The sequence below is a fragment of the Tamandua tetradactyla genome, chromosome 3 (genome assembly GCF_023851605.1).
Source record: "Tamandua tetradactyla isolate mTamTet1 chromosome 3, mTamTet1.pri, whole genome shotgun sequence".
In the NCBI taxonomy this organism is placed as follows: Eukaryota; Metazoa; Chordata; class Mammalia; order Pilosa; family Myrmecophagidae; genus Tamandua; species Tamandua tetradactyla.
Window position 1 is genome coordinate 203057090 of NC_135329.1, and position 26405 is coordinate 203083494.

General features: G+C 37.6%; 1 protein-coding gene across 4 annotated transcripts in view; it reads left to right on the plus strand.

Moving 5' to 3' along the window:
- The window catches only part of COL4A3 (collagen type IV alpha 3 chain), a 166729-nt gene extending 142885 nt beyond the window's left edge, over positions 1–23844 (plus strand). For 3 of the 4 annotated variants that reach the window (XM_077155312.1, XM_077155313.1, XM_077155311.1), the window contains exons 44-52: positions 4569–4641; positions 6682–6753; positions 6843–6968; positions 15555–15653; positions 17883–18095; positions 18708–18885; positions 19018–19132; positions 20360–20532; positions 21122–23844. In XM_077155312.1, the coding sequence (XP_077011427.1) occupies positions 4569–4641; positions 6682–6753; positions 6843–6968; positions 15555–15653; positions 17883–18095; positions 18708–18885; positions 19018–19132; positions 20360–20532; positions 21122–21206 (1134 nt within the window). In that variant the 3' untranslated portion in view covers positions 21207–23844. The remainder of the gene's footprint in view (positions 1–4568; positions 4642–6681; positions 6754–6842; positions 6969–15554; positions 15654–17882; positions 18096–18707; positions 18886–19017; positions 19133–20359; positions 20533–21121) is intronic. The other variant, XM_077155314.1, reaches the window with a different exon arrangement.
- Positions 23845–26405: the final 2561 nt, after the last annotated feature.

Below are 26405 nucleotides of genomic sequence, written 5' to 3' on the forward strand. Positions count from 1 at the left end.
TAAGACTTATATTCCACCCTACTCCAATCTCTCAGTTCACAACCTCTCATTTCAGGCATACTCCTTAGCTTTCTCTTAGCAGCATATTTGATCACTCTGTTTACATCAAATTCTTGGAGACAGATGTTGAAGAGATGAGTGTGATTTGACAGTCATTATTGGGTATCTACTCTGTTTCAGGGGATCTCAAAATGAAAAAGGCACAGTTCTCTGCCCAGAAGGACTCTACACTCTGGTAAAGGTGGTAGATATGGGAGACCAGTAATGTTCACACTATTTGGTGGACAGATGACAGAGGGCTGTGGGAAAACAGTGGCAGCGTATTTCATCCAGGTGGTAGAGGGAAGGTGCCCAGGGAAGTTTGCCTTGGAGGAGATGGCACCTAACCTGAGTCTCGAACGATGCATAGGACATATCCAGTAGAACAAGAAAATGTGGTGTGGGAGGGGTGGTGAGGGATCCAAGCAAAGTCAGAAAATGTAAAAAGAAAGAAAGTTGATTAGTTTAAGTGAGGACACCCCACCTTCTTATCCCCAATACCGTGGTACTGGAGGCTGAGGTGGGATGAGGAAACATTGGGTGGGGAGACTGGATGGCTAGGCAGGGTTAGATGTTGTGGAACATCTGGGTTTCCTGACTAAGAAGCCAGGGTATCATTTGTTTATTCAAGGAAAATTTGTAAAGCAGCACTATGTCCCCTGAGTTCTCTTCACAAGTTGAAATTATCCTTTAATGAACTGTCTTTTGATCTGCTCTTTCACCCAAGTTTAAATCTATCCTGGTTGTCCTCCGCAGTGGCCACTTTGTCCACAAAGACACTGTGGAAAGATCTGTGCTTTGACAATTCATACGAAAATGTAGAGCAACTATAACATAACTGATTTTCTCCCCTAGAAACCTCCTCAGTGACAGAAGAGATGCTCTGTACTCTGGCATGGCTTATTGTCAGGAATCATATTGAATTCTCTGGTATTTGGTTTCTATCATATACTTAAATAATATTTTTTTGAAAAATGGGATATTTCGCTTATGACCTCCACCTCCCACCCCTGTTGTATGCGCCGTCAGCCATTGGATCAACCTCATTTCAGAGCTCAGGGCTGGCAGGGGCAGGACCCGGGCCTGGCAACAGTCAGAACTCCGAAGCTACTACTGTTCTTGAAAGTGCTCTGACTTCCTTTGCTGTAGCAAAACTTTGAGGTCCAACTAAAATGGCATTGCCAGCAAACTCAAATTTGATATCTTTCCACTCGGAGCAATGAGGATCCCAGCCAGGCAAAGGAACCCTGAACAAATCATCCTGCCCCAGCTGGGTGCATCCCCCATCATAGTAGAAGGGACTGTCTTTGGACAGGTCATTGGATTCCAAGGCAGACAGTTCTGCCAGTAGGAGAAGTCCCCAGGTTACTGCTTCCGTTATCATGGGCAGGCAGGGCAGGGACTGAGATAGCCGAGCACAGAGAGCCGGTCTGAGGAGGCCACTTGTCTGCTGCAAACAAGTATTTAAAACAGCTGTGATAAATAAATTAAAAGATTTAAAGGACAATGTGACATAAGTTAATAGAGGAAGACTCTCAATGCAGCAATTGAAATTATTATAAAAACTAATACAGGAAGTCTAGAATGAAAAAAGAATATCCAATATAAAAATTCAACACATGAATTTTACTGATGATTGGAGTATACAGTAAGAAATGAAAATTAAGTAAACAAAAAAAATCAGAAGAAATTATCCCATCTAAAGAACCAAGGATATGATATTTTTAAAAAGAAAAGAAATGCAATCACCTATGTGACAGCATCAATCAGTCTACTAAAGTTGTATTTGTTGTCACAGAGAGAATAGTTGAAATATACTGGAAGAAATGCTGGCTGAATTTTTTTCAAAACTGGTAAAAATTGTCAACCCAAATTCCAGAACAAGAAAAATGCAAAGAAAACCACAATTAGGCATATCATAATCAAACTGCTAGAAATCAAAGATCAACAGCCAGAGATAAAGATACTTTATGTCTAGGGGTACAATGATTTAAATGATGGCTTACTTCTCATCAAAAAACAACCAAGTCCAGAGAACAATAGAATCATATCTATAAATTATTTTAAGGAAAAAAAAAAAAAAAAACATGAGCCAAAACTCTATTATTCTCTTTTTAGCAAAACTATCTTTCAAAATGAAGGTAAAATAAAAACATTTTTAGACTAAAAAAAACAAAAACAAAAACCTGAAAGATTCCAAGTCAATAAATATGCACTACATGAAATGTTAAAGGAATTCTTTAGACTGAAGAAAAATATCAAAAAGAAATTTGGAAAGAAGGAATATTAAACTTCTGAAATGATAAATATGTGGGAAAATACAAAATATTTAAGGGAAATTTATAATAATATTTAGGGGCTCACTTTTGTGGCTTCCTGTCTCTTCGTTCCTCAGGGCTTACCAATTTGGTCACACACCTTTACTTCCTCTGGGTACCATACCTCTTGCTGTTTGCTTGGGCTCTATTTCCCCAAACAGAAAACTGAAAACTGCCCTGAAGGATTAATCTAAGATGATTATGTGATTGCCTTTTCCCAACAAACAACGAAGATTTGTTTGTTGTTGTTTAATTTTGTGAAAGTTCTATTATTATTGTCAGCAGTTAGTTGTTTTCTTATACCCTACTTTATCATGACTGAGATAGCATGTCAGTTAAACAATCTTTAAGGAATAAAGTTAAAGAAATTTTAAAAAGGGGGAGGTATATTTCGCCAGATCCAGTCTATAAGTGGCTTTCATTGTTCTTGATTCTTTGAAAGTTGCCAATACTGATCCTGTGATCCCATCTAAAGTCCTTCCTAGACATTGGAATGATCTGGAAACTTCATCTCATTTTAAGTCCTCTAGTGCTCCCATAGTTGTAGACTTATGCCTTTGCAGTTGAAAGATAATTCTTCTTGATAAATGTCTGAGTTGGCTCAATGCCCTTGCCACCTTCTTCCTTGCATGGAACAGCTCTCGCCCTACTCCAGGTTGGGCCCTCGCTCCAGTTCCACCTACCCAGTTACATTTGCCTCAGGAAATCAGGCTAGACCAAAGAAGTTGGAGAGTTCTCGATCAGATGGTTCTGTTTTCTTGGCCTCCTTTTTAACTCATATTACCTTATCTAAACAATAGGGTCTATTCCTTCTCAGGTTTTCTTGCTCCAAAGTCCAGTTCTGTTATTCTAGGCTGTTTTATGACTTTCAGCTCATTGCACTCAAGTAATAGCTTTCTTTCTCGGTTCATATGGACAGCATGAGGGTAAATCTAACCCACATGTTAACATCTAGCTCTTTTCAGCATCCCTGCTCCTTCCTCTTCCTCCTATGGCCTCACTTGGGCATCTCGTGTCTACAAGATCAATAAATATGAGCCTCATTAGGAGGGAGCCTCCTCCCTGGTCAGACCCTATCATCCTTGGCAGAGCGTGTCAAAAACTCTTTCCTGAATGAAGTCCTGATGCATGCAACAACATGGATTGGCCTTGAAGACATGATATTGGGTGAAATAAGCCCAACACAGAAGGATGACTATTATATGATCTCACTGTTAGGAAATAATTCAAATAAGTACATTCAAAGAGTCAGAAATGAGAGTATAGGATTCCATGGCCAAGAGTAGGGAGAGAGAATGGGGAGTTAATGCTTAAATTAGACCGTTTCTATTTGGGGTGATGGTGAAGTTTTGGCAATGGACAGTGGTGATGGTAGCATCACTGGTAGGGGCACACTGTGAACATAGTTAACAGCTCTAAATTACATATTTGAATGTGGTCAAAAAGGGAAAATTTAGGTTGTATATTTGTTACCAGAGGAAAAAATAGTTTAAATAAAAACATAGAACTGTAGAACTGTACAATACAAACAGGGAATCCTAATGTAAACCATGGACTGTAATTATAGTATAATTATAATAATTTTCTTTGATCAGTAGTAATAAATGTACCACACTAATGCAAGGTGTTCATAATAGGGGGCTGTATGGGAACACTATTTACTGCATGATTTTTCTGTAAACCTGTAACATGTCTGATTAAAAAAATAAAATCTCTCTCCTGATAATCCCTACACACTCCAATCCCTGTACTTTACATCTCCTACCACCATTATAATTCTGCTGGTTTAGTTAGAATGATGCTGGGTGCTACAACTCAACAGTAACTCAACTACCTGCAAGAATTACAAATATAAATTACAATTTTCATTCTGGCATTCTGGTGCCTGATCTTCCTGAAAGATTTCCAAATACTAAGTGGTTCCATTTAGGATATAGTATAGTATGTTCAATGCTAAAGAAACATACATTAACATTAGAAGGATGTTTGTCCTTGAGCCCAAGGGTGGTTTTATTTACCTTTAAAGATATTCTTAGGGAGAGGTCTAGAGCCAGATAGAATGTTAGATTGGAATAAAAATGATGTCAGTCAACTGCAGCTCATTCTCCCCCAGTATAATATTATATCCCATTTGTTTAAAGAAAAAAAGGTGTGAGTATTGTGATTTTTAGAATTTTCCAGTGGTTCTACTCCCTTTCATTTGAAATATAGGGAGCACCAGGAACTCCAGGTCTTCCAGGGCTCAGAGGGGATCCTGGATTCCAAGGATTTCCAGGCGTGAAAGGTACTGTTTTGTTCACTGCTGTTTAGATGCAAACACAATGACAGTGCTTCCTAGTTCAGGGTGCACATACATTTACTGTAGTTCTTCAGTCACCACAGATGGTAGGACTTCAGTATGAGAGAAGAAGGAAGACCCCACCAGCTCTCAACCCCAAGGGGCTAGAAAATGAAAACCATTCCTTAAAGATGGACACTACAGAAAAACTACACAAAAAACTAAAACAGAAACACTTTAAAGTAGTTATCTTTGACAGAGGGAATTGGTATGTGCTGGGATGGGGGGCAGTGGAGAGCTACATCAGTAGCATTCGGGTTTTCTGTTTCTCTTTTACTTTGTGTGTGTGTTATTCTATAATTTTAAGAAGCTGAAAAGGCTAAAACAATATTCACCAAACAGTTAATGGGGGAGGGTGGATAAGTTTTTATGCACATACATATGCATGTGTTTTTTTTTTTATGGGGCTCTTGCATTATACTCTGTTTGTTTTGTTTTTAATTTTTAATTTTGCATTATTTTAATCAGAAAAAATAGTACTTTGTGAGTTTTAAGTTCAAAATATTCAGACATAAATTTTAAAACTTCAGGTTTCAGAAAATAGTTCTCAAATCTTTCATAAGTGTGCCGAGACCTTAAATAAGGTTTTGACTATCTCACGTACTGTCTCTGCTGGGTAATTCCTCTGGTACCATCTTAGTTTGGCAGGCAAATTATTTCCATAGACAATAGAGATGCTGAATAATGGGTGTCCCCAGAGTGAACCAAGCCACATTTTCATGAAGGAAATCTTTTTTCCAGGTCTTAGGTTGGATAAAGTAACTTACGTGAGGTCCTTTTCCAGACTTTCAACCACTGACTCTTTTGAGAAATTAGCTAAGAATGAATCACAGTAAGTGATTCTGAGGACACTGGGAGTGTGAACAGTAGCAGGCAACCCGGCACACATTTGTAACACCCATCACTCCCCCAGGTCTCAGAATAGGAACAGCTGAGATTTCAAAAATTATATAAAGGTTCCACTCAAGAAGCACTCCAGAGATGTATTTGGAGAGGAGATTCTTAAAATCAGTTCTTTTGATATAAGTTCCATGAAATTCTTCGAATTACCCTCTTAGATTACAGAATCTTCGAATTACCCTCTTAGATTACAGAATCTAAGACCATCAGATGGCACTACAGAGTTTGGACATCTTTATTTAGAAATTTTAAGCCCCAAAGAGAGAAACATTTAGGCTTCTTCTGGTTGATTGCAAGTTAACATATTTGTCAATTTTTTATATCAAGAGGGTAATTTATAGTGCAATTGCTATAAATTACTATAATTTAACTTATAAATTAAATTACTATAATTCTTTGTATTTCTTGTATTAATATATTTAGTATTGATATCTTTCTAAGTCATTAGTTGTAACGTCTACACTATTTCAAGATTCTTAAAAACAGTATTTTGCTATTCACTGGCTCTTGGTAAGCTTCTTTTATTCATATCAGAGTCTATGATTAGAAGAGAAATCTTACCATTTTATTAGTTTACATGTCAATGCAGATATCTTATGTTTTTCCTCACAAGCACTGAGAAGTTCCTGAAATAACTTTGAGCCATTTGCAAGGTTAGCATATTATGCTGAGAAAGTAGATAATTAGGATAACCAAGAAATATAATTCAACAGGAGGGTGCTAAAATACATTTTAATGTGGCCTCTTATTTTACTTTAAGTCCTTACTTTACTTAATTGAGCTAGTTTCTGAACTCAAAAAGTGAACTCTTTGGAACCCTATCCCTTCAAAGCTAAAATGCAAGTGCATAATGCCTACTTCAAGGGTGTGTTCCTTTATAGACTGACTAAACATGAGTGATTGGGTCCAAATGAAATGCCAAGACCCAGATGAACAAAACTGAGTTGTAGCCATTAATTACCATAGTACACTTAACCTCCAGTGTTAATTTCCAGTACCGATCCTGAGAGTCTAGTATCAACATGAAGTGCTAGGAAACCCAGTGCTCAAAGTGGAATTACATTGCCTTTTTAAATTTTGTTTAAGGAGAAAAGGGTAATCCAGGATTTCTGGGATCCATTGGGCCTCCAGGGCCAATTGGACCAAAAGGACTACCAGGTAAATATTACTTCCTTACTATCGTTCTCCATGATAAAAGGCTAACTCATCAGTGAAGCCATCATCCTTTTCTGATGTTATGTTAATAGGTGTGGGAGGAGACCCCGGCACAATTAAAATCATCTCCCTCCCAGGAAGCCCAGGGCCTCCCGGCCCACCTGGAGGACCAGGAATGCAAGGAGAAGCTGGGCTGCCAGGGCCACCGGGAGCCCCAGGTATGGGATAGCAGTATTGACTTAGATCACTGGGAAGTGGATGAACCAAAATGCCTGTAAAATGCTTTGGAAACAGGGCAGGCCACAGTGGCTCAGCAGGTAAGAGTGTTTGCCTGCCATGCCTGAGGACCCGGGTTTGATTCCCGGTGCCTGCCCATGTAAAAAAAAAATAACAATAATAAAAAAAATGCTTTGGAAGCAAATGATACAACATCACAGGAAATGTTAAACACTAGAGTGTTTTTTTACAGTTGGTTTTAGGATTGAGTTAAAGTGACCCTTGGAGAGACGGCCAAGATGGCAGCTTAGCAAGGTGTGGGATTTAGTTCGTCCTCTAGAACAGCTGCTAACTAACCAGGAATAGTACAGAACAATTGCTAGGGCCACGTCAGTGGCCAAACACACAGCATACCCCAGTCTGGACCAGGTGGGCTGTCTGTGAGCCCCCCTAGAACTGTGAATCCCCCAAGCCGCAATGGCCGGTGCCCTTCCCCACAGGATGCTTCCCACAGGAGAAAGGAAAGAGACTTTACCAGCAGCAGGGGCTGAGCCCAACCAAATGCCAATTGTGGCATTAATTCACAAATTCTGCCTAATAAAAATAGGCCCCCAGCTCAGGTGAACCTGGTCAAAGCGGAGGTTGCTGATTTTTGCCCTGGCACCATGGGGGCAGGGCTGACAGAAAAAGAAAAAAAAAGAGAAACAGAGGTTTTTGTGGCTATGTTTCTACAAAAGCTTGACTGCCTTTGGATACAGCAGCAGGAACTCTCAGGCTGCAGCTGCCCCAAGCATAGGCAGAAACAAACTTGTTTGAGAACTTGTCTGGAGCTTGTGCCTTCCCCAGGGGAGGGGTGAGGCCCAACTCAGGTGGATCCCTCCCGCAAGGAATTCAGACACCAGGGCTTGGTGATTTGAAGCCATTAAAACCAGCCTACAATCTCTCCTCTGTCTCCACCACGCCCCCAGCAGGGAGAGTCTGCTGAAGTTAAAGGGACCGCATCATCTTATGCTAGTGGGACCTGCAGGCAGACAAGCACCACTTACTGGGCAGGATAAAAAAAAAAAAACAGAGCCCAGAGACTTCACAGGAAGATCTTTCAACCTGCTGGGTCTTACCCTCAGGGAAAACTGATGCAGGTGACTCTTTCCTTCTGACAGGAGGCCAGTTTGGTCTGGGAAAATCTGGCTGGGGTCTATAATACCTAAGTAGACCCTCCCAAGGGTGGGGGGGAAAGGCAGCATACAGGCAGGGCAAGAAACAAGAAAACAAAAAGTGAAAAATTCTCCTCTGTTAAACAAAACCTAAGCTAGTGGTCCAGAAAAAGCTGAACTGAATATCAAAGAACAGATAGACAACAAATTCATTAAGCAAGAAAACCCTAGGTAAAAGAAATGAAAACTATCTCCACAATAAACTAATTAAGGTAATTAAATGCCTAGATGCCAGCAAAAAATAACAAAATCACACTAGGAAAATTGAAGATATGGCCCACTCAAAGGAACAAACCAGCAATTCAAATGAGATACAAGAGTTGAAACAATTAATTCAGAATGTACAAACAGACATGGAAAATCTCATCAAAAATCAAATCAGTGAATTGAGAGAGGATATAAAGAAGGCAAGGAATGAACATAAAGAAGAAATCAAAAGTCTGAAAAAACAAATCACAGAACTTATGGGAATGAAAGGCATAGTAGAAGAGATGAAAAAAAAACAATGAACACCTACAATGTTAGATTTCGACAGGCAGAAGATAGGAGTAGTGAACTGGAGGATGAAACATCAGAAATCTTAAAAGCAAAAGAAAATATAGAGAAAAAATGGAAAAATATAAGCAGGGACTCAGGGAATTGAATAACAATATGAATGGCACAAATATATATATGTTGTGTGTGTCCCAGTAGGAGAACAGAAGGGAAAAGGAGGAGAAAAACTAATAGAGGAAATTATCACTGATAATTTCCCAACTCTTATGAAAGACTTAAAATTACAGATCCAAGAAGTAATTTTATTCTTTTTGGGAAGAGAATAGATCCAAACAGACATACTCCAAGATACTTACTAATCAGAATATCAGAGGTCAAAGAGAAAGAGGGAATCTTGAAAGCAGCAAGGGAAAAGCAATCCATCACATACAAGGGAAGGCCAATAAGACTATGGGTAGATTTCTCAGCAGAAACCATGGAGGCAAGAAGACAGTGGGATGATATATTTAAATTACTAAAAGAGGAAAACTGCCAACCAAGAATGCTATATCCAGGAAAATTGTCCTTCAAAAGTGAGGGAGAAATTAAAACATTTTCGGACAAAAAATCACTGAGAGAATTTGTGACCAAAAAAGAGACCAGCTCTGCAAGAAATACTAAAGGGAGCACTAGAGGCAGATACAAAAAGACAGGAGAGAGAGGTGCGGAGAAGAGAAAACTTGTAGAAAACTACAAGAAAGGAAGACTATCAGTAAAGGTAAAAAGAAGACAAATTAGATATGACATATAAAATCCAAAAGACAAAATTGTAGAAGGAAGTACAACTCATACAGTAATAACACTAAACGTTAATGGATTAAACTCCCCAATCAAAAGATGTAGACTGGCAGAATGGATTAAAAAACAGGTCCCATTTATATGCTGTCTACAGGAAACACATCTTAGACCCAAGGATAAACATAGATTGAAAGTGAAAGGTTGGGAAAAGATATTTCATGCAAATAACTATCAGAAAAGAACAGGAGTAGCTATACTAACATCCAACAAATTAGACTTTAAATGTAAAACAGTTAAAAGAGACAAAGAAGGACACTATGTATGAATAAAAGGAACAATTCAACAAGAAGACATAACAATCATAAATATTTATGCACCAAACAAGAATGCTCCAAAATACATAAGGCAAACACTGAAAAGAGAAATAGACACATCTGCCATAATAGTTGGAGACTTCAATTCCACACTCTCATCAATGGACAGAACATCTAGACAGAGGATCAATAAAGAAACAGAGAATTTGAATAATGCAATAAATGAGCTAGACTTAACGGACATTTATAGAACATTATACCCGATAACAGCAGGATACACCTTTTTTTCAAGTGCTCATGGATCATTCTCAAAGATAGACCATACGCTGGGTAACAAAGCAGGTCTCAATAAATTTTAAAAGATTGAAATCATACAAAACACTTTCTCAGATCATAAAGGAATGAAGTTGGAAATAAATAATAGGCAGAGTGCCAGAAAATTCACAAATATGTGGAGGCTCAACAACACACTCTTAAACAACCAGTGGGTCAAGGCAGAAATTACAAGAGAAATCAGTAAATATCTTGAGGCAAATGAAAATGAAAACACAACATATCAAAACTTATGGGATGCAGCAAAGGCAGTGCTAAGAGGGAAATTTATTACCCTAAATACCTACATCAAAAAAGAAGAACGGGCAAAAATACAGGAATTAGCTGTCCACTTGGAAGAACTAGAGAAAGAACAGCAAACTAACCCCAAAGCAAGCAAAAGGAAAGAAATAATGAAGATTAGAGCAGAAGTAAATAAAATTGAGAACATGAAAGCAATTGAGAAAATCAACAAAACCAGAAGCTGGTTCTAGGAGAAAATCAATAAGATTGATGGACCCTTAGCAAGATTGGCAAAAAGAAGAAGAGAGAGATTGCAAATAAATAAGATCAGAAATGGAAGAGTAGACATAGCCACTGACCCCACGGAAATAAAGGAAGTAATGACAGAATACTATGAACAACTTTATGCTAATAAATACGAAAATGGAGATGAAATGGACAACTTTCTGGAAAGGCATGAACAACCAACTTTGACGCAAGAAGAAATAGATGACCTCAACAAACCAATCACAAAAAAAGAAATTGAATCAGTCATTAAGAAGCTCCCCAAAAAGAAAAGTTCAGGACCATATGGCTTCATATGTGAATTCTACCAAACATTCCAGAAAGAATTAGTACCAATCCTATGCCAACTCTTCAAAGAAATTTAAGAGGAAGGAAAGCAACCTAACTCATTCTACAAAGCCAACATCACCCTCATACCAAAGCCAGACAAAGACATTACAAATGAAAGAAAACTACAGACCAATCTCTCTAATGAATATGGAGGCAAAAATCCTCAACAAAATTCTAGCAAATAGAATCCAGCAACACATTTAAAGAATTATACATCATGACCAAGTAGGATTGATACCAGGTATGCAAGGATGGTTCAACATAAGAAAATCAATTATTGTAATACACCATATCAACAAATCAAAGCAGAAAAACCACATGATCATCTCTATTGATGCAGAAAAGGCAATTGACAAAATTCAACATCCTTTCCTGTCAAAAATACTTAAAAGGATAGGAATAGAAGGGAACTCCTCAACATGATAAAGGAAATATATGAAAAACCCACAGCTAACATCCTCAATGGGAAAAACTGAAAACTTTCCCCCTAAGACCAGGAACAAGACAAAGATGTCCACTATCACACTGTTATTCAACATTGTGTGGGAAGTTCTAGCCAGAGCAATTAGACAAGAAAAAGAAATACAAGGCATAAGAATTGGAAAGGAAGAAGTAAAACTCTCACTGTTTGCAGATGATATGATACTATATGTCGGAAACCCAAAAAAATTCACAGCAAAACTACTAGAGCTAATAAATGAGTACAGCAAAGTGGCAGGTTACAAGATCAACATTGAAAAATCTGTAGTGTTTCTATACACTAGTAATGAACAATCTGAGGGGGAAATCAAGAAATGAATTCCATTTACAATTGCAACCAAAAGAATAAAATATTTAGGAATAAATTTAACTAAAGAGACAAAAGACCTATACAAAGAAAACTACAAGAAATTGTTAAATCACAGAAGACCTAAATAAATGGAAGGGCATACCGTGTTCATGGATTGGAAGACTAAATATAGTTAAGATGTCAGTTCTACCTAAATTGATCTACAGATTCAATGCAATACCAATTAAAATCCCAACAACTTACTTTTCAGAAATAGAAAAACCAATAGCCAAATTTCTCTGGAAGGGCAGGGTGTCCCGAATAGCTGAAAGTATCCTGAGAAAAAAAGTGAAGTTGGAGGTCTCACGCTACCTGACTTTAAGGTGTATTATGAATCTACAGTGCTCAAAACAGTATGGTACTGGCATAAAGATAGATATACTGACCAATGGAATAGAATAGAGTGTTCACATATAGACCCCCTCATCTATGGACAGTTGATCTTTGATAAGGCAGTCAAACCAACTCACCTGGGACAGAACAATCTCTTCAATAAATGGTGCCTACAGAACTGGATATCCATATGCAAAAGAATGAAGGAGGACCCATATCTCACACCCTATACAAAAATTAATTCAAAATGGATCAAAGACCTACACATTAGATCTAAGACCATAAAACTGTTAGAAGAAAATGTAGGGAAATATCTTATAAATCTTATACTAGGAGGCAGTTTCCTAGACCTTACACCCAAAGCAAGAGCACTGAAGAAAGAAAGAAAGAAATGGGAACTCCTCAAAATTAAACACTTCTGCTCATCAAAGAACTTCGTGAATAAAGTAAAAAGACAGCTTACACAATGGGAGACAATATTTGGAAATGAAATATCAGATAAAGGTCTAGTATCCAGAATTTATAAAGAGATTGTTGAATTCAACAACAAAAAGACAGTCAACCCAATTACAAAATGGGCAAAAGACTTGAACAGACACTTCTCAGAAGAGGAAATACAAATGGCCACAAGGCACATGAAGAGATACTCAACTTCCCTGGCTGTTAGAGAAATGCAAATCAAAACCACAATGAGATATCATCTCATACCCACCAGAATCGTCATTATCAATAAAACAGAAAATGACAAGTACTGGAGAGGATGTGGAGAAAGAGGCACACTTATTCACTGTTGGTGGGAATGTCAAATGGTACAACCGCTGTGGAAGGCAGTTTGGCAGTCCCTCAGAAAGTTAAATATAGAATTGCCATATGACCTGGCAATACCATTGCTAGGTATCTACTCAGAGGACATAAGGGCAAGGACACAAACGGACATTTGCACACCATTGGTTATAGCAGCATTGTTTACAATCGCAAAGAGATGGAAACAGCCAAAACGTCCATCAACAGATGAGTGGCTAAACAAACTGTGATATATATATATGATGGAATATTATGCAGCTGTAAGACAGAATAAAGTTATGATGAATGTAACAACATGGATGGACCTTAAGGACATTATGCTGAGTGAGATTAGCCAGAAACAAAAGGACAAATACTATATGGTCTCACTGATATGAACTGACATTAGTGAATAAGCTTGGAGAATTTCATTGGTAACAGAGACCATCAGGAGATAGAAATAGGGTAAGATATTGGGTAATTGGAGCTGAAGGGATACAGATTGTGCAACAGGACTGTATGTAAAAGCTCAGAAATGGACAGCACAATACTACCTAACTGTAATACAATTATGTTAAAACATTGAATGAAGCTGAATGTGAGAATGATAGAGGGAGGAGGGCTGGGGGCACAAATGAAATCAGAAAGAAAGACGATAAAGACTGAGATGGTATAATCTAGGAATGCCTAGAGTGTATAATGATAGTGACTAAATGTACAAATTTTAAAATTGTTTTTGCATGAAGTAGAACAAAGGAGTGTCATTACTGCAGGGTGCTGAAAATAGATGGTAATTAATATTTTTAAATTTTAACTTATGTGTGAGACTAAAGCAAAAAATGTTTATTTGGTACAGAATTTATATTTTGACTAGTGCATTGCCTAATATAACTTATGTAGACAGCTTAATTGAACACCATAAATACATGGAACCTTGAGTAGGACATGAGATTTTGTGGGTTTGTCCAGAGTGATGCCCCGATAAATCCCAGAGTGATTTGAACAGTGAATAAAAAAATATTTGCAAAGTCCCCTTCAGGGAATGATGAATTCAACTTCCCCAAGTTGAATTCTTGATATTCTCACAAGCAGTGCAGACAACCAAAGCTATAGACTGAGCCCCCAATCTTGGGGTTGTTCATATGAAACTTAACCCCACAAAGGATAGGTCAAGCCGACTTCAAATTAGGCCTAAGAGTCACCCCCAAGAGATCCTCTTTTTGTTTCTCAGATGTGGCCTCTCTCTCCCAAGCCAACACAATAAGCAAACTCACCACTCTTCCCCTGTCTACGTGGGTGGGACATGACTCCCAGAGGTGTGGACCTTCCTGGCAATGTGGGACAGAAATCCTAGAATGAGCTGAGACTCAGCATCAAGGGTTTGAGAAAATCCCTAGAATGAGCTGAGACTCAGCCTCAAGGGATTGAGAAAACCTTCTCGGCCAAAAGGGGGAAGAGTGAAACGAGACAAAGTGTCAATCGCTGAGAGATTCCAAACAGAGTCAAGAGGTTATCCTGGAGGTTATTCTACACATTAAATAGATATCACCTTGTTAGTCAGGATGTAACGGAGAGGCTGGAGGGAACTGCCTGAAAATGTAGAGCTGTGTTCCAGTACATGTTCCTTGCAGATGATTGTATAATGATATAGCTTTCACAATGTGACTATGTGATTGTGAAAACCTTGTGTCTGATGCTCCTTTTATCTACCTTATCAACAGTTGGGTAAAACATGTGGAAGAAAAATAAATAATGGGGGAACAAATGTTAAAATAAACAGATTGAAATCCTAGTGATCAATGTAGGGGAGGGGTAAAGGGTATGGTATGTATGAAGTTTTTTCTTTTTTCTTTTTATTTCGTTTTCTGAATACATGCAAATGTTCAAGAAATGATCATGATGATAAATATGCTTCTAGTGATGATATTGTGAATTACTGGTTATATATGTAGAACAGAATGATCAAAAGTTAAGAATGTTTGCATTTGGTGTTTAAAAAATTTTTTTTAATTAATAAAAAAAAGACATTGGAATCTATTGAAACCCACTATGCATGGCTAAACTTAAGCAAATATCAATACTTTAAGGCATTATATATTTTTTATTAAGGTAAAAGTATTTTATCTATCTCCTCTAACAACTTGTCATCCTGGTGCTCTACTTTTAATGGTTACCTGAATAAATCTCGGTTTTTTGGATTATACTTTTCTAAAACTTTGTACAGCACTTGGAAGAGCAGCAAATATAAATGGATGCTTAATATTGTGAAATATCTTCAAAATATCAGTGTTTGCAAATTGAACTAACCCTTTTTCATAGCTAGGCTTACGACAATGTAATACTTATGAATAAAATTATGTCCTAAATTTCCCTAAATCACCTGGGAAATATAAGGGATGTTACTTATTACCTTGGTCAACACATGGGCATAGTGAATTCTGGAAGTAAAGAATCAAAATGGCAACACAGATTTTAAACTGCTGTATTCACCTACTCATAGTTCATTTTTGAGGGGTCTTTCTTTCTGGGAAGTGGGAGATAAGTTGGATCACCAACCATCCCGATTTGCCCAGGACAGAGATACCTCCTGGGATGCAGGTAAACAGGGATGGCTGGGGTATCCCAGCTTTCATCCTTTAAGAATAATCCAGAGCAATATTGGTTTCTGCCTAGGACCCTGTGGGGCAAGAGGTAAACCAGGCAAGGATGGAAAACCAGGGACTCCAGGACCAATTGGCGAAAAAGGCAACAAAGGTTCTAAAGGAGAAGAAGGTAAGCACCTGGTTTGTTTCCTTAACTGACGGAGTGCAATTCCAATATTCTGAGAAGTCTTGTTTGAGGATATATGAGCATCGTCAGGGCCTTTCAGTGTGTGGTATTCAGACCAGGTCAAAAAACAGGGCCCAATGTTCATTTGGAAGAAGATGGAAAAATTAAGGATTACTGAACACAACACTACGTGTTAACTGGGTAGATCCAAATTTTTAGCCTTGAGGACAAATAGAACTATCAGAGCATTAGTGGGTTTTCTCTTTTCAGAGAAGCCAATGCTGTTTTCTAATTACTTATAGGACAATTAGTTAATAACTACTTATAGGAGAGGCATAAAAGTATGCAATTTAAAAGATATTACTTTGATATGAATGGAAACGCAACTTATCATTAGTTAGAAAAGCTATCTTTTGGCTATGCTATTTTGAACAGAACTCAACAACTCATGTGAGTGGCCTGAAAAAGGACCCCAAGAATGTAATATTTTATTCTGAACACAAGCTATATGTGTCCATTTGATAGACCTGGATGAAAACATACCTTCTATAAACGTTTCCAGAGCACCCTGGAAAATACCTAGATGTCTAAATCTTATATTTTCAGGATTGTTTCCTTTGTTCAAGTCCTAAAAATTCTAAATGTGATTTCCCAATTTATTAACGACATGCCCCAATCTGTTACAAAGACTAGAGACTCAAATTTCAAAACTTAACTATAAGTTAATATTAATTGCATCATCATTCCTGGTTTTGTATTGCCATGAGTGCACTTTAGAGCAATATTAATCATTAATCATTCAGCTTTCCTTAAAATGTGATTTTTTAAAGAGATAAATACAAAAATCTTATGAATTGTTCTATTAATTTAGATAGTTTAAAGACCAAGTCTGGGTTTCCAAAAGAGGCTACAGCATGAGCAAGAAGCCCCAAAATAAATTATGTTGAGAAAATTAGCAAGTAGATAGAGTTAGTTGTAAAGCTATACAGGTCTCATAAGAATGCTGCCCCATAGCTTTAGAATAAACCTTGGCCCCTGTCTTGGAGATGCCGAGTAGCCTTAATGCTTAGTAGCCTACCTGCATTAACTGTCTTCCTGAGCTAATCACTTCACAGTATTTGTGCAGAAATCTGGAAGCATCTTTTGTTTGGGGCTAGGTACAGCCCAGTGTAGGGATTAGCAAAAGTGAAGAATGTGTCTCCCCTATCTGATATTTTTAAAACAAGGTAATTTAAAATTTTTAAGACACCAGACAACTGAAGAATTTGGATGTGGCTATTTTTAATTGGGAAGAATGACTTGTGGTTCCTGGATAAGATAGGAGTAGGTGGAATTCATAGAAGACTGAAAAAAATATATAATATTGGAGCTTTAAAAAAAATCCTTGTGAGAGGTTCTAACTTCTGGCTCCTGGTCAGGACTAAATTGGGACAACGCCTGACTTCCAAAGCATGGTTTGGGGCAGTGGGGATCAGGGGGTAGTGGTGGAGAAAATGGATTAGAGGAGGGAGTGGTAGCCAATGCCATTATCATAAATAATAACTATTCAATGAAGAAAGGGAGAGGGAGGGACAGGAGGAAGGGGAGAAAGGAGGACTAACTGGTCCTTATTTAGAAAGTGGCAAATATATATTAGCCTACTCCAGCTGCAAAGAAAAACTTTGACTATTAAAACACACACACACTTCATTTGTAAATCATGTATAGAAGACACTAACCCCTATTACAGCAAAAACTCTCATCTGTTTTTATTTGCCTTTCTAATTGATCAAAAACTTTTTTGAAGTTTATACCTTTATAAAGTTTCATGATTTATTGTATTTATAAAAAATATAAGTATTTTTAAATAGTTTAATAGACTATAAAACAGATTAAAATTAATTTGACTTCTTATATTTTCTCCACATTGTGGTAGGACACTTACATTTATTACAAAAGGTCTCCCAGACACAGTACTGTGCTCAAGGGAAATACAGTGATAAAGAAGCCTGATCCTGTCTCAATAATTCATAAGACACATGAATATTTATAATAAGAGGCCCTGCATGACAAGTCAACATTTATTAATATTGTTTGGCCATTTTGTCCGCCACTCTAGTCAAGCACGCCTTTCTCTGTATGGGCCTTACCAGATGTACAGACACATTTAAATTCATACTTCGGAAAAACAAGTGTGAAAATTGCAAGGATGTGAGACTCCTTATTGCAACAGCTATAATATGTTTTTTAAAGGACCACCTGGATCAGCTGGGTTGCCAGGCTTAAAGGGAAAACCTGGAGATGCTGGACCACCTGGAACTGGGACAAGAATGAGAGGCTTTATCTTCACCCGACACAGTCAAACAACAGCGATTCCTTCGTGCCCACAAGGGACTGAGCCACTCTATAGTGGTTTTTCTCTTCTTTTTGTACAAGGAAACGAACATGCCCATGGGCAAGACCTTGGTAATGTCCTAGTTCTCGAATTTCAGTAATTTTCTTCCATATGCAGACTGTAGATTTTTATAGCATGGCGCAGTTCCCTCTGAAGTTAAGTATAAATCATCTTGAGCATCTTCTAGCACTTTTTAAAGAGAGCAAATAAAACAATAAGAGTGTCGGGTCTAATGTTCATTCTGGCAGGAGGCTTGTTATGATGCCATTTACCGCGTCCTGTTCAACAGCTTTCAAGTAAACCACCTGTTTGATTTGAATCTCAAAAGTAACATGTTTTCTAAAGCTTTTTCTGGTTATTAGCTGTTATGTAGATATGAATAACTGAGAACACTTTAAAGCAAAAACATTGTTCCAATGACTTACATCAGCTGCCAATTCTAGGCTTATTAAAAGGGTCTACAGGAAGTCTTAAGGGCTGAGGAAGGTGAACCTGTTTACCTATTGGATCTTTGATTTTTATCACTTTTAAGACTTATGCATACCGTATTTGGAAATAACGATTTTTGTGTTGTCTCTATGCAGTTTCCTTACTAGGGTCTGTTTCAATTGGCTGCCATCTAGTAATGATATTCAGAACAATTGTAGTTATTAAAAGTGATGCCTGATCTGATGTTTTATCAGGAACTCTTGGCAGCTGCCTGCAGCGATTTACCACAATGCCATTCTTATTCTGTAACATCAATGAGGTCTGTAACTTTGCTTCCCGAAATGATTATTCGTACTGGCTGTCAACACCAGCTCTGATGCCAGTGGACATGGCTCCGATTACTGGCAGGACCATTGAGCCTTATATAAGCAGGTAAAAATCCAAGGCGTTATTTTTGTGATGGGACCAGATGAGTCCCTTCATTTGTAATGGATTACAGGGCAGGGCAGTGCAACACGATGCAGAGGGTGGCAATGCTGCCGTATTCATTGTCTCCTGTTACAGATGTACCGTTTGTGAAGGCCCTGCCACTGCCATAGCCATTCACAGCCAAACTACTGACGTCCCCATGTGTCCCCAAGGCTGGATTTCTCTCTGGAAAGGATTTTCTTTTATTATGGTAAGGAGAAAAGGAACAGCAAGTTTGTACCAGAAATGACCTGCCAGATCATATATTGGCCCAGAAATGATGCTGTCCTGTGCAATATGCCATGGACCTTTCTTTGAAAAGCAGCAAATCTACTTTTTTGAAAAGAACTTTCAATAAGTTCCTTCTTTGGTAAATAATGGAGCATTATTTTAAAAATAAGTTTCTCAGGATATTCACTGTAAATTTAAAATAAAGACATTTAGGTAAACAGTAGCTACTATTTACTAGTAATGAAATGCCTCCCCCCCTCCTTTTTCATATGGCAGCTGCTTTTCTGTCCATTCTCTGTAATCCTTATGACAACCCTGCAAGGGAATTACTATCATCTATGATTTTATAAATAAGAAAACTGAAGCTAAGACATTTTCCCCAAGGTCTTGAAGCTATTAAATAGTAGAGCTAGGATTTGAATTCACAACTTTCTACTCTAAAAACTTTCTGCCTTATACTGTGAGCCTTTCATGTTCATGTGAAGATGGGAACTAAGAGAAACAGCTTTTGAAAGAAAAATCTCCCAGATGTAAGTGCTAAATGAGGAAATCTATGTGCTGGCCTTCTGCAATGCTGATAGCTGCTCACATGTGAGTTGCATTGTGCATGGCATTGCTTATGATACATTACCCCCCCATTCTTTCCTCACACTCATCCATTCATTCAATCATTAATTCTACAAATATGAACTGGCCACCTATCCCATGCCATGACTGTTCTAAGGATACCAGATGTAACATACAGTTTCTGCTCTCAGGAAGTGTTTATCCCAGTGAAGAGATTAACAATAGGCAAATTAGCAACAATGATAACAAGAGTTTGGTGCTGGGAAGGAAATGAGGATGGATAAGGTAGGAGCCATGACACAGATATGGTCAAGGAAAAGCTTCCTGAAGTTACATTTGAGCAGATCACTGAATAACAAGGAAGAGCCAGTCGGTCCGGGGGGAAAGGAGTATTCCAGGCAGAGAGAATAACTTTTGCTTTCCTTTTGATGGCTATCCCTCATCTTGGAAGGTACCAGAGTAAAATACAAGGAATGGTTTCCATCATGAGCAGGGGATTTGCCATTTACATGAAGTTTAATTCATACTTTGTGGGGTTCTTTTCTTATTGCCTTACCTTACAAAAAACAAAAACAGTAGAGCATGGAAAATTTGAACACCAATGGACAGAGATTTTATTCAGATATTTTCATTGTGATAGTTCACAAGTGCTGGTTCCGAGGGCGCTGGGCAAGCACTGGCATCCCCTGGCTCCTGCCTGGAAGAATTCCGAGCCAGTCCATTTATAGAATGCCATGGAAGAGGAACATGCAACTACTATTCAAATTCCTATAGTTTCTGGTTGGCTTCGTTAAACCCAACAAGAATGTTCAGGTAACTTTTCAAAGTCAAGCCTAATCTGGTGACTTGATTGCAGAACCATTTAAAAATTGCCTGTGTTAGCTTTTCTTTATTTGTGTGTTGATGTACTTGCATCCTGTTTAGCTTGGCACTTACAGCTTATGACATTTCTAGAGTCAACACGTAGCCGTAGTATTGTATCACTATACCAATGGAGATAAAATATGTCCTTTTTGTCATCATTAAACTTTCTTATTTTTTATACATAAATTTAATAGTAAGTTACTGAGCAAAACCACAAAATGATCTGCTAATCTTGATTTACTATACTGGAGGACTTGTGAGTAATAACAAATTATTTCAAGGGTAGGTGTACTTTTTATTACAACACAATGATCTGTACATTTGCTTAGAGGCCTATGTTTGATTAGTGCTGCTGAAGTATGGCTATAATTACAAAATGTTGACATATATACCTTTTCAGAAATACATTTATTTTGTTAAGGGAAATGTTCCTGTAATAAATTTTAGATGAGCTACATTTTTAAATAATACTCAAAACCAGCTAATATTCTCATTTATTAATTTATAAGTTAATTAACTTTGTTTTTGTTTACTTCAGGAAACCTATTCCATTGACTGTGAAAGCTGGGGAGCTAGAAAAGATCATAAGTCGCTGTCAGGTGTGCATGAAGAGAAGACACTGAAGAAATCACAGAAAATAGAACTGTTCTTTATTTTCATCCTAAATAACCAAGCAGTGGCAAAGACCATGCATTTATTTAGGCATTTTTCTCTAACCAAACAGTGTTGCTCTATGATGGTTTAGTACGAAGTTTCAATTTGTTTCTCCACACAAAGCTAGTTTGTTTCAATTTGTTTCTCCACACAGTTAGTCCTGTGATCTTGGTCTTTAAAACGGTGCTGTATCAAAGTTCCTGGTGTAAGGCAGCAAATTTTTCACTAAAGGTATCACCGACACTCTACCCTACTTATATCCAATGAACTATTTAATTGGTGAGTGTCTTAGGTTGCCAGGACTGCTGTGACAAATACCACACACTGCTTGGCTTTAACAGCTGGAATTTATTCTCATGGTTTTGGTGGCTAGAAGTCCAGCATCAAGGTCTTGACAGGCCATGCCTCCTCCCGGACTCTGCAGTATTCTGGTACTGGTTTGCTGTGATCTCTGGGCCTCCTTGACTTGCATCTCTCCATCATATGGTGAGCTGCTTCATCTCTGGCTTCTTCTGACTGCGTCAGGATTTCATCCACCTTAAAAGGACTCCAGTCACATGGATTATGGCCAACCCTGATTCCGTGTGGCCTCATCTAAATAGGCTCCAATAGCATCGTTAAAGTTCCCATTTACAAATGGGTTCACACCCACGGGAACACAGACTTAGACTTGAACACTTCTGTGTTCATGTCCCCATGATTCAGTCCCCAATATGTGGATCAAGTTCAAATGCTACAAGTTACGAGCTACTGGGTCCACTGGTTTCCCAAAGGTTATCGTCTTCCATTCCAGTCTTTAAAACTCAGGGAAGCTAAATCAGTTTTCAATCACCCCTCCTTCTTGAAACTTTAGACTCTGGGCTGGGGAAGAAGAGGGGGCACTGGAGCATCATGAACATAACTGGGTTTTCAGACCTGTCAAGTAACTTGAAGCCTGAAGAACACAGAACTGAAGTGAGGTTCCTGGATTTTCTAGGGCTCTCTCATACAAACCCAAGACTAAGACCAAAAGGAAGGGGTCCCTGAATGGAACCATAATAGCCTTGGAAATACTTTATGGTTTTAATATTTTTGTTTGATCTTTGAATTCATTTCACTCCAGCAGCCATAGCCTCTTTGTATTCAAAGCAGATAAAAGTTTTACTCCAATTGAATTAATTTCAATAGGATATTTTTACACATGTACTCTAAAATGCATCCAATTTAACCTCTTTTATCAGCACACCCACACAAATAACAAGGGGACTATTACTTAGGTGTACACGCCACCCTTCCCTCAGTCCCTATAAAAATTGGTGCATACCTGATGTAGTTGAGTAGTTCAGTAATCCATGAAAGAATTTAAAGCATTTGATTTATGAGGCTCAGAATATTTTCTTTGTTCCAGTTACCCTGAGCATTTACAGATTTATTCTCTTGTTAATTCTCTAAATTCTCCTTTGTGAAACTTACAGACTATATTTAAAGAGTTCACTGTGTAAAATTCTAAATGTACAAATTGTATAAGTTCACAGATGTGTATCTTAAAACTTGCTTTTCAGTGTGTTGATACATTCCCAAGGTTACTTGATTCAATCTAACATTTTACTCAGCACCATGCCATGTTCCAGACACTGTGCTAAATGATACAGATACTAAGAAAAAAAGAGATTTGTTTCTGATCTCATAGCCCAGAGAAGGTAACTTGTTGTTTCTCTTAAGATCTCTATGTATCTGAGTTGCTTTTATTTCATTCTTCCTTTGCCACAGATCTTACATTTCATCTTCATAATTTACAGACCCGATTAAAGGCTTAAAAATAAGATCTATGCCCAGGGATGGCCTAGGACTTCTACCTTCTTTTAGGCTTCACAGAAGCCAAAGTCTGAATAGTGCTAAGAAAGAGATCTTCAAAGTACTAAAAACCACATATACTTGATGACAGCAGTATTTGATGAGTGTCAGAGGCCAGGCATCATGAGACAAAGTTCTAAAGACACTGATCCATTCAGGTGGAGTTTGTGGTGCTGATATTTAAATTGAGGCTATTGCTTCAGTCTAAGCTACTGTGCAAGTGAAAATGTGACCCCAGAAGACAGCAAAAACTGTGACAGTGGCTGGCCCTCATCACAACTCATGTGATGTTGTTGAGGCATTTTTTAACTTAAACTAAGAAATGCATCCTTTCTACTTTGATTCTTTAAAGAATTGACTAATATTTTAAAAAAATTAAATAGTTTACTTCTTTTTAAATTTGGGGCTTGACTTCAGAATTTCACAGTGTGCTAAAATAACAGATCTCAGCGGTCTTTCTTTTTGCAAGATAAACATTACTAAGTAACTTATTTATAAGAAAGCATTACCTCAATGCTTATGTTTGAATTTTGCTAACTTAATTTTCAAAGATTTTACTATGCATCAAATAAAACTTATTGCCACTAAACTTAATATTTACTCTATAAACAAATGAAATACAATGAAAATATATAGAACATTTTTTGTTATTATTTCCTGACAAAACCACAATATTGTAATGTGCTAATACTTCTGTATTGATAGTTAAAATATTATTTGTTATTGTAGTGTCTAAGAATAAAATGGAAATAATTGTATCAGTCTTATTTTTTCAAAATGGAAATAAATTTATTTAGTTTTTGGATTCTAAAAATAAGATTCATAAGAAAAACAACAGACAATAGAGGAAGATATGAAGAATAGAAAAATTACTACAATCTAACCTCACCAGTAGCCAAGTTAAGTGTTAAAACTGCATAAGTCAATGAATCCCTAACTGATGGACACAACTTAGTTTTACTATGAACATCTTGTACATATTTCATTTCATATTTGCCCAATTATTTCCAGAGGATAAATTCCTGGAAGGAAAACTCTGAAATCAAAGGAGTCACAGAATCTCAGGCTTTTCATATATATATTTAAAAAAAAAACAAAATTCCAGAGAGGTTATTAGAATATTCAGCTGCATCAACAATGTAATGGAAATACTCATTTCCTCATACCCTTACCAACACTGCATATTGTCATTCATTTACATCTTTGAATGCCTCGTTGTTTATTTACAACTTGTTCATTATCAGTGAGGATGAACATTTGTCATTTTTGTATCTGTTTTTTAAATAATATATACTGATACTATTTGTTTACAGTTCTAAGGCTGCGAAAATGTCCTGATTAGAGCAAGGATACAGAAATGTCCAATCTAAGGCAACCAGGGAGAAATCTTTGGTTCAAGAAGGCTGATGATGTTCAGGGTTTCTCTCTCAACTGGGAAGGCACGTGGAACACATGGCGACATCTACTAGCTTCATCTCCAGGCCTCTTGCTTCATGAAGCTCCCCAGGGGCATTCTCCTTGTTCATCCCCAAAGGTCGCTGGCTAGAGGACTCTGTGGTTCTCTCATCATTTTCATGACTCTGCTGTGTTGCTCTCCCATTGTTCTCAAGGTTTCTCCAAAACGATTCTTCTTTTAAAGGATTCCAGTAAAGTAATCAAGTCCCACCTAGAATGGATGGAGTCACATCTCCCTCTATTCAAAAGTTAATACCCACAATTGGGTGAATCACACCTCCGTGGACACAACCCAATCCAACCTGTAGTACTGAATAGGGATTAGAAGAAATGGTTGCTCCCACAAGATTGGTTGGGATTAAAAGTTGGCTTTTCTAGGGTACATAAATCCTTTCAAGCCAGCACAGGGGCTCTGAATAGCCAAAATATCTTGAAAAAAGAAGAATGGAGTTGGAGGACTTAGAATTCCTGACTTTAAAACTGTTATAAGCTACATTAGCCAAAACAGCATGCTACTAGCACAAGGATACAGATACAGACCAATGGAATAGAACTGAGAGCTCAAAAATAGAACCCCACATGTATGGTCAATTGATTTGGGGGGGGGCAGGGAAGGGAAGAAGGGGACACAGTCTGGGAATGGATCCCAGGTCTCCTGCATGGAAGGCAAGCATTCTACCATTGAACCACGAGTTCAACTGATTTTTGTCTTGTTTTGTTTTTTACATGGGCAGGCACCAGGAAACGAACCTGGGTCTCCAGCATGGCAGGCGAGAAATCTGCCATTGCACCACTGTGGCTGCCCTCAACTGATTTTTGACAAGGCTACCAAGTCCACTCAATTGGGAAAGAATAGTCTCTTCAACAAATGGCACTGGGAGAACTGGACATCTATAAGGAATCTCATACCATATCCAAAAATTAACTCAAACTGGATGGATCTAAAACCTAAATATGAGAGCCAGGACTCCTAAAAGATTATGTAGGAAACTATCTTCAGTATCTTATGTTAGGATCTTGGTTTCTTAGACTACATCTAAAGCACAAGATAGTTTTATTTAAAGGAAAAACGGATAAATGGGACCTCGCTAAAATTAAAAATGCATGCACATTGAAAGACTTCATCATAAAAGTGAAAAGATAACCCATTCAATGGAAGAATATATTTGGAAACCACATATCTGATAACGTTTACTATCCAGAATATACAAAGAAATCCTACAACTCAACAACAACAAAAAAAGACAAATAACCCAGTCAAAAAAATAGGCAAAATATTTGAATAGACATTCCCCAAAGAGAATATGCTGACTAAAAAGCACACGAAAAGAAGCTTAATATCATTAGCTATTAGGGAAATGCAAATCAAAACCACAATAAGATTCCATTTCACACCCATTAGAAAGGCTACTATTAAAAAAAAATTACAAGTGTTCAAGAGGATGCAGAGAAACAGGAACATTCATTCACTGCAAATGGTACAGTCACTGTGGAAGACAGTTTGGCAGTTCCTCAGAGTTAAGTATAGAGTTTTCATATGATGTGGCAATCCTGATACTAGGTATATAGCCAAAGGAATTGAAAGCAGGGACTTGACAGATATTTGCATATCAATGTTGATAGTGGCATTATTCACAACTGCCAAAAGATGGAAGCAACCCAAGTGTCCGCCAACCAATGAATGGATAAACAAAATGTGATATCTAAAGAAAATGGAACATTATTCAGCATTAAAAAGGAATGAAGTTCTGATTCATGTGACAACATGGATGAACCTTGAGTGAAATAAGACAGACACAAAAGGTCAAATATTGGATGATCTCACTGATATGAACTCATTATAAAAAGCAAATTCTTAGAATTAGAATCTAGAGTACAGG